Genomic DNA, 13,393 nt, shown 5'->3' with positions numbered 1-13,393 from the left:
CCATTTAGGACCCCTCAGGTTGTAGCTCAGTGAGGTTTCAGGGGCTCTCCATTAATGTTGATGAGGAGGTGGGAAGGACTTGAGACCGGAGGGATGGAAAGAGTTACAAAGCAGGGAGGAAAGAAGGAAGGCCTGGGGCCCTGGAGCCTGAGTGTTAGCAAAGGTCTACAGGGCATGTGGGCCCCAAACTCAATGAAAGGCCAGAAGGATGAGGTGATGTAATGAAGATGCTTGTCATCCTCCAGAATGTGGTCTTGAGGAAAGCTGTGGAACATTCTCTCTGAAGTCTTTGGGTGGCCCGGGCTGGGGACCTGGTGATAGACTCCCTGGCCTCTCACATTCTTCTCCAGCCCATGAGCCAAGAAGCGCCTTTGAAGTTTCTAGTTGTGAAAAGCGGCTGCCTTCCTTGTCCTTTTAAAAGGACAGAGATCTAAAAGACATAAAGGAGACTTACTTGCATATTTCTGAGTCTGTTAAGAAGAGAAGCTAGTCTGCTAAGGCTACATACTGTTTGATTCCATCTGTGCGACATTCTGGAAAGAGTTGGACAATGTAGACAATATTAATAGAAAGATCAATGGCTGCCAAGGGTTCAAGGGAAGGAAGGATGAATAGGTGGAGCACAGGGGATGTTCAGGGCAGTGAAACTGCTCTGTGTGACACTGTCCTGGAGGACATGAGACATTGTGTATTTTTCCAAATCCAGAGAATGGATGACCCCCAAAGTGAACCCTGATGTAAACTATAGATTTTAGTTAATATTCAGGTATCAGTATGGGCTCATCAATTGTAGCAGGCGGGGACTTCCCTGGTGGTCCAATGGTTAATGCTCCCTGCTTCCACTGTAGAGGGCATGGTTCCGTCTCTGGTTGGAGAACTAATATCCCATATGCTGAGTGACGCAGCCAAAAACATTGTGGCCGGCATATCACAGTAACGCAGATATGACTAGCAGCAGAAACTTCCCTGAAAGAGATGGGATATAGGAACTCTATACTTTCTGTTAAACTTTTCTGTAAACAGCTCAAAACAAATAAACTCTATTAAAGAAAACACAGATCTCTGTCCACACCAGCAGCATAACCAGGAAATATTGGTGGTACATCCTTGTGAAGTCATGGGCATCTGAGAACTACTGCTGGTGATAAATGTAAAAACATGCACAGCCAATGCAAACCTGGCTCATCTCTGCTTCCTTCCAATCCCCCACCCCCAAAGTACACAACGGGTGAGCATGCCTCTAGAATGGACAATGCTACACAGGTATAAAGAATTCGTGGGCAAAACCAATCTAATAGACTTATTTGGGCTTTTAGTTGCCTCAAGCCATCATAGCGAAGTGGACTCCATGAAGGTACACTGTTAGCATCTGCTTCTGGCCAAGGCGTCCAGGCAACCACCACAGAAGGTCAGAACTGTCACGGTCGTGTCTCTTGTTTCCCACCTTGACTGAGGTGGCTGCAGAGTTTCTAGAGGGTGGACCCCCTCCTAAGGGGATGCTGGGTGGGGGGAAGGCTCCAGGTGCTCCATGGAGGGGGGAGCTGGGAGGGGGTGGGACATTGTAGGTGGGGGAGGGGCGGGAGCGGGCACTGCTAAGGGTGATCCTGGGACGGGGCTGGGTGACATTTGACTCTGAATTTTTTAAAAAATCAGGAAAGAGAATTTCACCCTGTCACAGCTGGAAGGGCTTTTTGAGACCATCGGCACCCTCTTAGGGTGCTGCTGAGGAGCTGAAGGGTGTTACCTGTCCACACCTGCAGCAAGGTGTTATCCTTCCCCACCCCCCCACCAGCCTCACCACCTGGTGGGTGGCGCCTTCATCTGGGTTCCGATGTCCTGGATTCCTGGGCACGCCCCACAAAATTGAGCAGGCCTGCAGAGAACTCTCAGACCTGCCCTACCCCTTCTCACTCAGCACTTCCTGCTTCACACCTGCCCTGGCTTCCCACTCCCTGAAGGGAGCCATCATCTGCCTCCTTCACATGGCACCAGGCTCTGGCGTCTGGTCCTAAGTTACCTCTCCAGCCCCTCACCACCCCCGCGCCTCCAGGCCCCCTGAGCACAGACCTCCTCTCCTATTTTCCCACCCCCAGCCCTCCTGTATCTCACCACAGGCCTGTGCTCCTCTTCCAGCTTCCCGGAGCACTCCTCCCAGCCTGCTCCCAGCCTCTGAGAGCCCAGTTCTGCGTCAGGCGTTCGGAGCTCCTGGTTTGTAGCTGCCAGTTTCCCAGCCCTCATTTCCACCGGACCAGAGTGCACAGAAACTGCCTGGCCCGTAGCAGGCTCTTAATAAGTATTTATTGACTGAACAGGGTCTATAAATACTCTTTTGAGCTCCAAGAAGACAATATCAATCTCCTTCCCGCAGGCTCTAGCCCATTCCCCTTTGTCCCAGGCTCTTTAAGCATCTGCTGGAGTTCAGGTTTCTTTATCCCAGGTCTTGGAGGACCAGGAGCCCGGATTCTCAGAGACCCTGAACACATGGACGAGGTGTTAAACAGGGCAGGTTCGGCTTCCATGCGAGTAGCCGGGACCTCCTCTGGCCACTTAACACTGTGCACTGTAGGTTCCCAGGGACTGATTTCCAGTAGTTAAACAGGACCCAGTGAGGCTGCACGCTCTGTGTTAAGTTTTATGGTTTCAATGCGACAGTGTTCAGCATCTGCCTTCTCTGACAGGTAAATGCTGCTCCCCGGGGCCCTGTTCTGCCTGCGAGATAGAGCAGGCATCTTTCCAAGGACTTTCTTCTCTAGCACTTTGAAGATGCATGGGCATTAATTTTTATGCTTCAAATCCAAAATAGACAATAAAATTAGGGAAGCAGGTTAGTGTCAATCTACAGGGCTGCCTGTGGAGGTGATCTGAGTCCTTCAGAGTCCTTGGGGGGAATTTCTGAGGTTGTCCTGCCCTCCCTGAGCAGAACTTTAACATTCAGAGAGGGCTATGCTGGGAGGGAAGGCAGATGCCCAAAGCATGAAGAACTGACAGCTTCCCCTGGCACGGCAAGCTTAGGTATAGAGGGGCTCCCAGTAGGAGGGTCTAGGGGAACAGGGTGGCACATGCTCAGTCCACCCACTGGGGGCAGCCCAAACCAGCAGTGTCTGCAAACAATTTGGAGGGTGACCGGACCACGGTGGGTCAGCGGTGCCCAGGGATGCACAGAGTACATCACCCATGTGACACGCTCCCTCACTCTGGGTGACAAGTGGAGGGCAGCGGCCGTGTCAGATGTCTACTGCGTGCTGTGACCCTACCTGAGCTGTCATCCTCACGGCAGCCCAGCGGGGAGGGTAGAGGGACACCACCTCTGCAGGAAGAAACTGAGGTCGGGGTGGGGGGCAAGATCTCCTGCAAGTCCACAGCCTGTTAGTGGCAGAGGCAGGTTTTGAGACAGGTGAAAAGTCCTTGTTCTCCCAGGGCACTGCACCTGCTCTTCAGGGCATGCCTTGGGACCCGAGTATCCCAGGAGGAGGGCTGCCTAGCATGGTCAGGTGTGGAAGGAGGGAGCAGAGGAGTGGGAGAGGCCCCCCGCACCCCGCTCCTCACCCCCCTGCAGACTGGATGGATCTCAGCATGTCACTCCCCACCAACCATCCAGTTCTGCTTTGTGCTCCAGGGCCAACACCTGACCCTGTGCCAGCTGCTGGGATGGGTGTAATTAGGCGGAAAAGGCTCTAAAGAGCCCATGCCAGCCAATCACAACCTTGCAATGAAAAAAAGCTGCATGGAAGTGAAGTGTCAAGGCGTCCTGTGACTTCTGCTGGGTGTGCCTATGACGGGAGCCGGTCAGCTGGAAAACTGCTGGCCTGCAGTTCCTTCCAGTACTTGTGTAAATACCGCGGGCTGACCCCAGGAACACCCTGGGGTCTAGGTCATGTGCTTCTGAGCTGGGGTACTCCCTCTCCCAAAGTTGAAAGCACTTTCAGGGGGGATGGTTTTCTCCCATACCGCCTCTCTGGGCGCCAGCTCTCAACACAACCCAGTTTGTTCTTGCAGCTCCTAATTCCCAGGGAGAAGAGGAAGAAAGATAAGAGTCCATTCATACCCAGAGGGCATCTGGGACTTTGATATGAAGAGCCAGAATCATGGCATGCTTAGGGTATCATGAGGATTCTTCCTTGCCACGTTAAGTTCATTATAATGAAAAAACAATCACAGTAAAGGGTATTTGTGAGTGAGACCCTGATACGGCAGACACAAAGGGACGGGGTGGTGGGGGAGGTGGATCCAGGTAATTTGGTTGGAGGCTGACGCTGTTGCTGAGCAGGCATTTTGCTCCTACCAGCCTCTGTGCTTAGAACCATGTGGGCACTAACTCCTGGACGTATGTGGCGCCTGAGATACCTGCCTCCCAGATGCCGGAGGTGGGGGACTGGAGAGGCAGCCCTGTGCTCGGCTTACTAGCTGTGTGCTCTCTACTCTGAGAGGAAGAACATTTTCTGGAAGGAGGTGAGGCCAAGCCTCAGAGACAGCTCCCCGCCCTCCCCCCAACCCCTGGCTTCTTTGATGGGAAATGAAGCACTCACCTGGTAATCTCAAGACACACCCTCCATTTGGAGTGAATGGTGCGGGGGAGAGGACAAGTGTGGTGCGAAGACCTGAGACCTAGCTCACAGGGATCCCGGGAAGGCTGCAGATGGTGGGGCTGGTGGTGGTCGGGGAGGCTGTCCACAGTGAACTCCCAACTCCCCGCCCGCTCAGCCGCCCATGCCAGCAGTGTTTGAGCCGGCCAGGTGGAGTTCAAGCATGAACCTCGTGAAGACCAGCTCCAGCACTAAACAATGTTATGATTACCAAACATCTTCACCCAGGTGCCCAGCTCACGGCTGGGTCAGGCACGCCCGTTGCTGCTCCCTCCCTCTTTCAGCCGCTGGTTCTGGTCATGTGCTGTCTCCAACCCCCTTCAGGGATCACTGTCACTGCCCCTCCCTGCCCACCCAAATCCACTCCGCTATTAAAGTCACGCTCCAAACTGTCATTTTCTTTTTAATTTTTAATCAGTCTGTGTCAAGAAAAAACAGGATTTGATCAAGCTTCCAGCTCTCACCGCTCTATCAGCATAGCAATTTTATGAACAAAAAAAAAAAAAAAGAGTTTTGTTTGTATTTGTCTGAAACCCAGAGGAGAAAAAGAATCAGCTCCACAGATTAACATGTATTTGAAGAGACATTTCGGGACTTCGGAAATGTGTTTATCAATCATTTTTTTAGGAACAACACCCAGTGGGCCCCGGGAGGGTACGGTGGGCGTGCTGGATGGACTGATGGGTAAGGCAGCAGGGGACCCCCGAAGCAGGAGGGCAGAGCCGTCCATCTTTGGAGCCTGTGGACTTTGCAGGACAAAATAAAAGGCGTACAATAATTCAACCTCATACTTTATCTGGAGGAGGAGGAGGAATGTGTTTCCAGATAGAATTTCTGTTTTGGAAAATTAAATCTGACTGAGTTTGGGAGCGGGGACAACAACTCTTAATAGTTAAAAGGAGAGGGGCTCACAAGTGAGATAAACTGTCAAGTGGAAGCTTTTAAAAATGCTGAAACAAAACATTACCTTGGTTACTTCTCCACCATGAGACGTATTTGAACACACTCTGACCATGTGTAAAGTCACACGGTTTAGCCAATGCCGTGGATCCATGTGCTAGACCATGAATAGAAATACTGACGACATTTCACCACAGGACAGCACGGAGGACAGGAACTCTGCCTATCGGAGAAATCTCCAGAAAGCAGAGTCTGCCTGAGTCTTTCCTTTCCATTCTCAGTGGAACTGCCACGTCCCGCTTTAATCTTGCCTTGAGTAGGGTTGTCCAGTGTGAGGAAGACTGTCCGAGGGACACTTGAGAACCTTCCTTTGGGAGCCTGCAAGGGGCGCGCTGCTGCTCTTCCAGCGGCTCAACATAGACTTCCTACAGAGGCTGGGCCATCCGAAGCTGGAGTCCAGAGACAGTTTGAAGCGGATTTTAGAAGCGATTTACGTAATGTGACATGCTTTCAGAGGAAGCGGGTAGTACTCATAAGTCAGTGGGAGGTGGAATTTGGTGGATATATGCGTGGAGCTGTCTGTCCCATGTTCTGCAGCACAAGATGCCCTTAATACCTTCATCCAGGACTGCTCAGGGTTCCCCCTCATCCTGCTGTTCCTCACTGGTCTTAGCAAATCCTCAAGTCTTATTTTAAAGCACTGCTGCTGCCGTTTATCAGCCTCGCTCTCGAGTCCGAGATGCACAATATGAGTCGCTGTCCCCATGTTGTTGATAGATTAGAAAACTTGCTCCATCGCCCCCAAGCTCTGTCCTCCAGAGGCCTCACTCCAAGGTACACGGTTCCCATCCCCAAGGGGGTAGCAGAATCATCAGGACTTTTTCCAGTTATGGATCTTCTTCCATTAGAGGGATCTCTGTAAAAAGAGATGGTTATTAAACTGCAAAGAAAGAGACGATTATCATACTAATACACTGAAAAATACTGTGAAGATCTGGAATTGTGAGCTTCAGTAAAATAGAGTTCCTACTTCCTTGGTAGCTCAGATGATAAAGAATCTGACTGCAATGCAGGAGGCCCAGGTTCGATCCATGGGGCTGCAGAGAGTCGGTCACGACTGAGCAACTAACACACACACAAATCAGTAAGAAGATAATGCCAAGTTCCACGTATCAGTTAACAAGCAAACACACCAACACTTCTGTACATCATTAGCTGGAAAATCTCATATCTAGTTCATAAAAATTAAACTGTTAGGCTTCAACCGTGTGTCCTAATGGTAAAGGTTACAAGTTCAAGTACAGAGTTCTCTATGGGGAACCAGGAGACCCCTGCGTCCACATAGTTACTGTGACTTACTGCCAATATAAGCTGGAATGAGTGCTTTCATTTGTAAAGTGGTACTGGCACTTCCTCCCCTGGGAAATGAGCCCTATTTAATCTGATGCATTATTATTATTTTACCATGATCTGCAACCTGCTTTTCCTTGCAGTAGCAAGGAAGTAGTAGTACCTTCCTTCTACTTCATACCTGATAAACATAGCCTGTATGTACCCAGAACTTCTCCTGGGTGGGCCTTCGGGCCCAGATGTAGGTCTTCCCTTTTAGCATGCATGTGTTACCTTGATCCTGAGCACCACTTTCAGAAGTCCTGCCTAGTTAAGGGAAAGAGAAGAAAAGCATCCTGGGTTATGTGGATGCTATGAAAATCAAGTTCCGCCCACCTAGCCTTTCTACTCTGGATGGCTTGGTGCTCTTTTGTGCCTCCTGAAATTTCGGTTAATGGGCTCATCACTTGTGAGGTGATGATCCTTCCTTCCAGTAACTGGCCTTGCCTATGGCCTCTACGTACAGCATGCAATTTCAGCTGAGAGAGACAGAAACTCCGATTTGACTCTGAGCTGGGAGCAGGGTGGTGGGGGGGTGGTGGTGGTGGGCTGCACCAGGGTGGCTTGGACCTCGGGTCAGTGCTTACCATCTGCAATGTCGATGCCCGGGCTGGTGGATGCCACCTCCCCTGCTGTGCTGGGAGCTGTGTCAGGGTTGTCGGAAGCGGGGCGGGTGCTCCCTTGGCACATGGGAGGTGAATATAGACTCTGGAGCAGCTCCGAAGAGCCTGAGACGCTGTCACAGGTTTCTGATTCCCCCGGGCCCGTGTCTGTGTCCCCTGAGCCGGGGTATGCTGGGGGGCTCTGGTCGTCCACGGGTAAGGGGCAGCCCTGGCCCACAGAGGCCAGGTACCCGGGGCCTAAGGCACTGAAGCCGCCGCTCACAGCCTCGTCATAGGACGGGAGCATGACAGGCACGCCATCCACCACCACGAAGTCAGGGTCGCTGCTGGAACTCCTGGGAGGTCCCCTGTGGAGAGCAAAGCGGTGCCAAGGTGACAGGTCACCCCGGGAATGAGGCCACAGCGCCCACCCATTGCAGCTGGGGTCCTCAGGGCAGTGGAGCCAGAGGTGCAGGACACGCAGCCGCCCTGCCGGGTCCCCTCTGGCAGATGGTGTGTTCACCAGGGCCATGCTCCAGACAGGACAGGCTTTTCTTCTCCTCATTGGCCCCTGCTCTCCGCCTCCCTCTTGCCCTTCCCTGCCCCCATCTGGGCTCCATCATCTCCTCGTGCTATAAACTCATGGACGAGGGACTATGTGGGCCATTCCAACCAAGCATCCCAAGGTGCCCCTGCAGTGTCCCCTGCTGGAAATGGAATAGCATCATTAAGAGCTTGGGAAAGCATGGACCTTAGGTGCCCCTGTCAGTTACCGCTGCACTAAGGATGCTTCCTGTTTGTTTTCTGTTGCAGTCTAAAACTCACTCATTTTCAGTCAAGACAGAGAAGCAACAACAACAGGAAAAAAAAAATAAAGGAACTCTTTCCAGGTTTGTGGGCTTGTGGCCACCTGAACCTAAGCTTCACCTGCTGCCAGAGTGGGGGTCCCCTTACCCTGCCATGCACTCGGCTCTGGCCTTGCCCTTGGTCTCAAGGTCCCCTGCACCTTCCAGACCTCGGGTCTGAGGTCAAAGTCTCAGCTCAGCTGACCCCTCTCTGCTCCTGGGCCCTAGAGGAACTGGGGTGGCTAGTCAGCGGCCAGTGGGACTCGGTTCCTTATCTTCTCGTCTGGGAACTGGTGCTGAGTGATGTGGCCAGAAGGTAAACTATCAGAAGAGGGACAAGTCAGCTGGGTGGGCAGGCCATGAGCTCCTGCATGCTGGCCTCTGCCGGAGCTCTGAGTCTGAGGACTAAGAGGTCTGGATGCTGGCATGTGGGGCAGAGGAAAGCACCAGGCTGTCTCTCTCTGACACTTGAGGCCACTGGCGTTTTGGAGCCTCTTGCTTGGAGATGCTGTCAGGGTCCCCTTGTTCCACCATCCTTAAGGCCATCCAGAGACAGAGGGAGATTACAAAGTTTATACCCTACTCCCAAAGATGGGAGCTGGGAGGCAAGGAAGAGTCTGCTTCAAGTCTGGGTTCTCTCCCCTTCCATGGCCCTTATGAGTGGATCTTGGATCCTCTGAGCTCCCCTACTCCCCAGCCTGCCCAGTCTCACGCTGGCCTCCTGCCTCACTTGGGCCTGCCTACCTTTTCAGTCTTTTCAGCTTCAAGTTGCCCAGGTCAGGGGGACCCCAAGGATGCCTCTGTTCTCTGTTCTCCCTATAACAACAGCTCTCACCAGGGCTCCCATGAGCCGTCAGCCTCTCCCTCGCTGGTCCCAGCCCCACGGACTATCATCAGCATCTCTTCCTAGTCCATGGCTCTGGGACCAGCAGAAAAAAAAGCAAAAACCCCTTCCTGGACCTGCCCTGAGAATCTTATGATCAATCTGCATAGCTGAGACCAGTTTCCACACAGCTAGAGAGTAACCTACGAAGGAAATATTCAAGGAATTAAAAAAAAAAAAGTATAGTGAGTGTAAGGGACCATTTTAAAAAACGTCTTTAATATTTAGACTCTTTCCTTATCCTGGAAACTCGGTTCCCAAGCCTATGTAGAAAAATAGCTCTATAGACCACATTCAAATACTCCATGTACTGTAAATCACAGTATGTAGCTTAGCTTTCTCCTTGTAACCCCTAGGCCTTCTTTAGATAGTCTAATTGCTCCATGATGGAACACGGTCTCTTGACTCATAAATAATGTGAGGATGGAGAGTGCAGGTGACGGGTTCGAGAGGAAAGAAGGCTCCGGCACTCCAGCAGGGGCTTGGCTGTGGCCCCAGGGTGGTGCTCATACACTGTGTCTGGCGAGGATGCAGGGGCTCCTACCCCCACCCCCACCTAGCACTGCTCCGAGGCTGGAAGAGTGGGGTGCCTTCAGGTCATGGGGCCCCTGTAGCAGGTGGGGGGCACTGTTCTGTGGGACGAGGCCGTCCTGGGGGCGCGAGGTTGAGGGAAAAGGTGGGATGCTGTCTCCAGCAGCCCTGCCTGCTTCCCTCCCCCGCGCCCGGCTGGGAGTGTGAGTGTGGGTTTTCCTGGAGGGCCAAGTGGGGAGTGGTTAGTTCTGGAAGCCACCTCCTCCTTCACTCAGGAACACTCCTTGCCGAAAGAATGGTACACAGGCCCACAGAGGCCAGCCTGTCCCTGTGGGCAGAAACACATGCCCTTGGGTGAAGCCTGAGGTCCCCGTGTGAGAAGCTCTCACGTGGGCACAGGAATCCACGGGAATACGTGATGCCTTTGTGAATCAGGGAGCCCCGGCTAACATTCTGTGATGTTTGGTACCCCGCCTCCCTTCTCCTGATGCTCACAAGCTCATCCCGGGGCTTCCTAAACGACTTCTCCTTTCAGGAACGGCGATCCGCCCACAGCAGCGCTGGGTGGCTCCTGGTTTTGCAGGGAGCTGGCATGCTTGGTCCGGGATGAGTGGCCGGCGCCAGAGGGGAAGGGCCACAGCCGCCCCGGGCACTGAGAGGGCCAGACCTGCCTCTGAGGGACTTTGACAGCCTCCTCTCGGTGATGACGAGCACGAGGATGAAGGCACTGAACTCAGCTCACTGGTGCAGCCGAGGAGGATGGAGACCCCCACCCCCCACTCCACCCCTGCCCACAGGTCCCACTCCGAAAGCTCAGATCCCACCTGGAGGCAGAAGTGCATCAGCCCTGCCCTGGCCCCCAGAGCCTTTCTCCTTCCTGAGACTTGCTGAGGTTTTGCACACCGGTTTGGAAAACTGTTGGCTCATGCACCTTGGACTTCGTTCCTAATTAGTTCTGTGTATTTCTTACCGCCCTGCCCCCCGCACCGGCCTTGTGGCCTGGAAGCTCTAAGGTACATAACTCGAGAGCCACAGGCACATAGTAGGCAATGGGGGTGCCCCTGGCGGGTGGGGAGGTGTGGGGCGTGTATCTCTGACTCTGCCCCCCTTCTCTGCACCCTGCACAAGGCCTGCCTTGAGAATGTCTAGCCAGGGAAAGAGGGAGACAGGGGTTCATGGTTGGGGGTGGGGGGAGGCGGACAGAGGGAAATGAATGAATCTGTCTCCATCTTGCAGACAGACCCCAAAACCTCACAGGAAAGCATGTTGGCTTTCTCCCCTACTCCCCTCAGAAGCTGGGCTCTGTACCCCTTGAGGCTGACCATCCTTTCCCTCTGCAGCTCCAGGGGGCGGCACTGAGCCCAGCCCTGGGTGGCTGCGGGCTGCCCGGGGCCTCAGCACTGACCTGGGGGGAAAGTGGGCCTTGAACTTGGTCTGGAACATCCTGGCCAGGATGACGAGCAGCAGCGCCAGCAGCACGCTGGTTGCCGTGAACGCCACGATCTTCCACGTAGTCAGGAGGGTCTCGTGGGTGCTGGGCCATGTTTGCTCTGCCGGGAGAGAGAACAAAGCAGCTGTGAGGCTGCCAGGCTGGGCTGGGCGCTGGGGTGCCCACGCGCCGATGGCTGGATGGGCCCCCTCTCCTGCACGGGTTCACGTGAGCATTGATGGGCCTCCACATGTGCTGTGTGAGCGAATGCTTCCCCCACGTGCCACATCCAGGGGGAAGGTGTGCAGCCATCACCCCGGCTTGGGGCAGGGGGCCGTGGTTATGCCTGGAAAACACCGGGGCGGGCAGGCAGGACCGGGGCAGGCAGGAGACAGTGGTGCACTGGTGCCCAGGTCTTCACCACGGGGTCCCGACCCTGAGGCTCTGAGGCCAGTAGTGAGGATGGTTTGCTAGCCATTTGTTATCAAGTAGGAAGCCCTGAATATTCACCGGAAGGGCTGGTGCTGAAGCTGAAGCTCCAGTATTTTGGTCATCTGATGCGAACAGACAACTCACTGGAAAAGTCCCTGATGCTGGGAAAGATGGAGGGCAGAAGAAGAAGAGGGTGTCCGAGTACGAGATGGCCGGACGGCATCACCGATGCAATGAACATGAACTTGGGCAAACTCCAGGAGATGGTGAGGGACAGAGAGGCCTGGCATGCTGCCAGTCCATGGGGTTGCAAAGAGTCTGACATAACTGGGCAACTGAACAACAACAGGAAGCACTGAAGCTTGCAAAAGGCTTGTGTTTGGAAGTAAGAGCAGGTCTTGCCCATAATGACATCATCTGGGTTCTGATATGTGTCCTTGAGCAGAAGAGAAAGGCAGAGTCCTACATTGCTTGGGTCACACCCCGGGCTTGTGTCCTTGTCAGGGGAAGGGGACAAGGCAGGGAGAAGACAGAGTCCACAGTGGCCAGGTCCTTCCATGGGTGCTGGGATCTAGGGACCCGGTTCAGAGGGTCCGCATGTTAACTTGGGCACTGGCGGGGTGGTCGGGAAGCATCGGCCACATGGAGCCACAAAGATGAACTTCTATATCCTGTTCCTAAAACTGTGTGTGGGCGAGGAGGGCCGGGGACATGCCACCAGCTGCTGCGTGTGGCCTGAACCTGGTCCAGGGACGCTCTCCACGTGCTCACCTGACTTGACGCAGTAGACCTGATAGGATGGAAACCACTCCCCGTACTGGCAGGTGATGTACTTGTAGTCACTGGTGAGGCTGTAGCCGGGGTCGCAGTAAAACTCCACCACGGTTCCGTGGTTGTAGCGCTCACAAGGTCGCGGGTGGCAGATGAAATCGCCGTGACTCACCATGGGAGGTAGCGGACAGACTTGGGCAGTTGGGGAGAATAAGAGTTTCAGAACCACATGCTTATCCTGTCCGGACCCTCAAAACAGATATAGCTCGGAGAACACCTCACTCGGAGATGCGCTTATACATGAATCACCACTCTAGCGAGGCTGAGCTGTCCCCAAGATTGGCCCGACTCCCGTCCCTTCACGTGAGGTCAGACGGAAGCCTGTGACAAGATTCTGAGCACGTGCGGCTGTCACATGGCATTGTAAGTTACATCGTGAAAGAGATGTTCATCTTCCACTGCAAAGAGTATGCCTACCTAATAGATAGCATTAAGCCGCTCTATTAATAACGCATGCTATTATGTGCCAGACAACCTAGTAAATAAAACTAAGATGTTTATGGGCAAAATCATCACCGAGACTGAGCCTGTTTCTGCGGCTACGGGAGTAATCTGGGACCGTCCAAATTCCTGGGTGTCCCTGACCTGATTCTCAAATGTCCTCCTGGAGTTTGGGCAATGACACATAGGCGGCTCTGTGCAGGTGAAGACCACAGCCTCCCCATCACAGACCCCCTGACCAGTGGGCAGGAGGCCTGGGACCGGGGCTTGGTTCTGCCACCAACATGCGACGTGACCTCACAAAGGTCACTTAACCCAACTGAAGCCTTGTTTTTCCCCTCTGTAAAACGGAAGCTTATTCTGCCCTTGATAACTTTTTCTGACCCTCATATTCTATGATTTTTAGGGGGAGAAAAAGTTGAACCTGTCAACTACAAATTGGCACCTGCCGAGAGCATGTGCCAGTGACTGAACAACAAGATGGGCATGTGCCATCCGCCTTTGTGGAGACTCAGCCCTGTGCTGCT

The 13,393-nt window shown here is 53.5% G+C and overlaps 1 protein-coding gene across 3 annotated transcripts in view; it reads right to left on the bottom strand.

Annotated features, from left to right (window-relative positions):
* Positions 1-4,978: 4,978 nt before the first annotated feature.
* Positions 4,979-13,393, bottom strand: part of SUSD4 (sushi domain containing 4) — a 130,483-nt gene continuing 122,068 nt past the window's right edge. For 2 of the 3 annotated variants that reach the window (XM_043485836.1, XM_043485834.1), the window contains 4 exons: positions 12,366-12,563; positions 11,139-11,283; positions 7,460-7,842; positions 4,979-6,399 (listed from right to left, as the gene is read on the bottom strand). In XM_043485836.1, coding sequence (XP_043341771.1) covers positions 6,371-6,399; positions 7,460-7,842; positions 11,139-11,283; positions 12,366-12,563 — 755 coding nt within the window. In that variant the 3' untranslated portion in view covers positions 4,979-6,370. The remainder of the gene's footprint in view (positions 6,400-7,459; positions 7,843-11,138; positions 11,284-12,365; positions 12,564-13,393) is intronic. The other variant, XM_043485835.1, reaches the window with a different exon arrangement.

This window comes from Cervus canadensis, chromosome 13 (genome assembly GCF_019320065.1).
Source record: "Cervus canadensis isolate Bull #8, Minnesota chromosome 13, ASM1932006v1, whole genome shotgun sequence".
NCBI lineage: Eukaryota > Metazoa > Chordata > Mammalia > Artiodactyla > Cervidae > Cervus > Cervus canadensis.
Note: the sequence above shows the minus strand (reverse complement) of the source record. Positions and strands in the feature narration are given on the sequence as shown.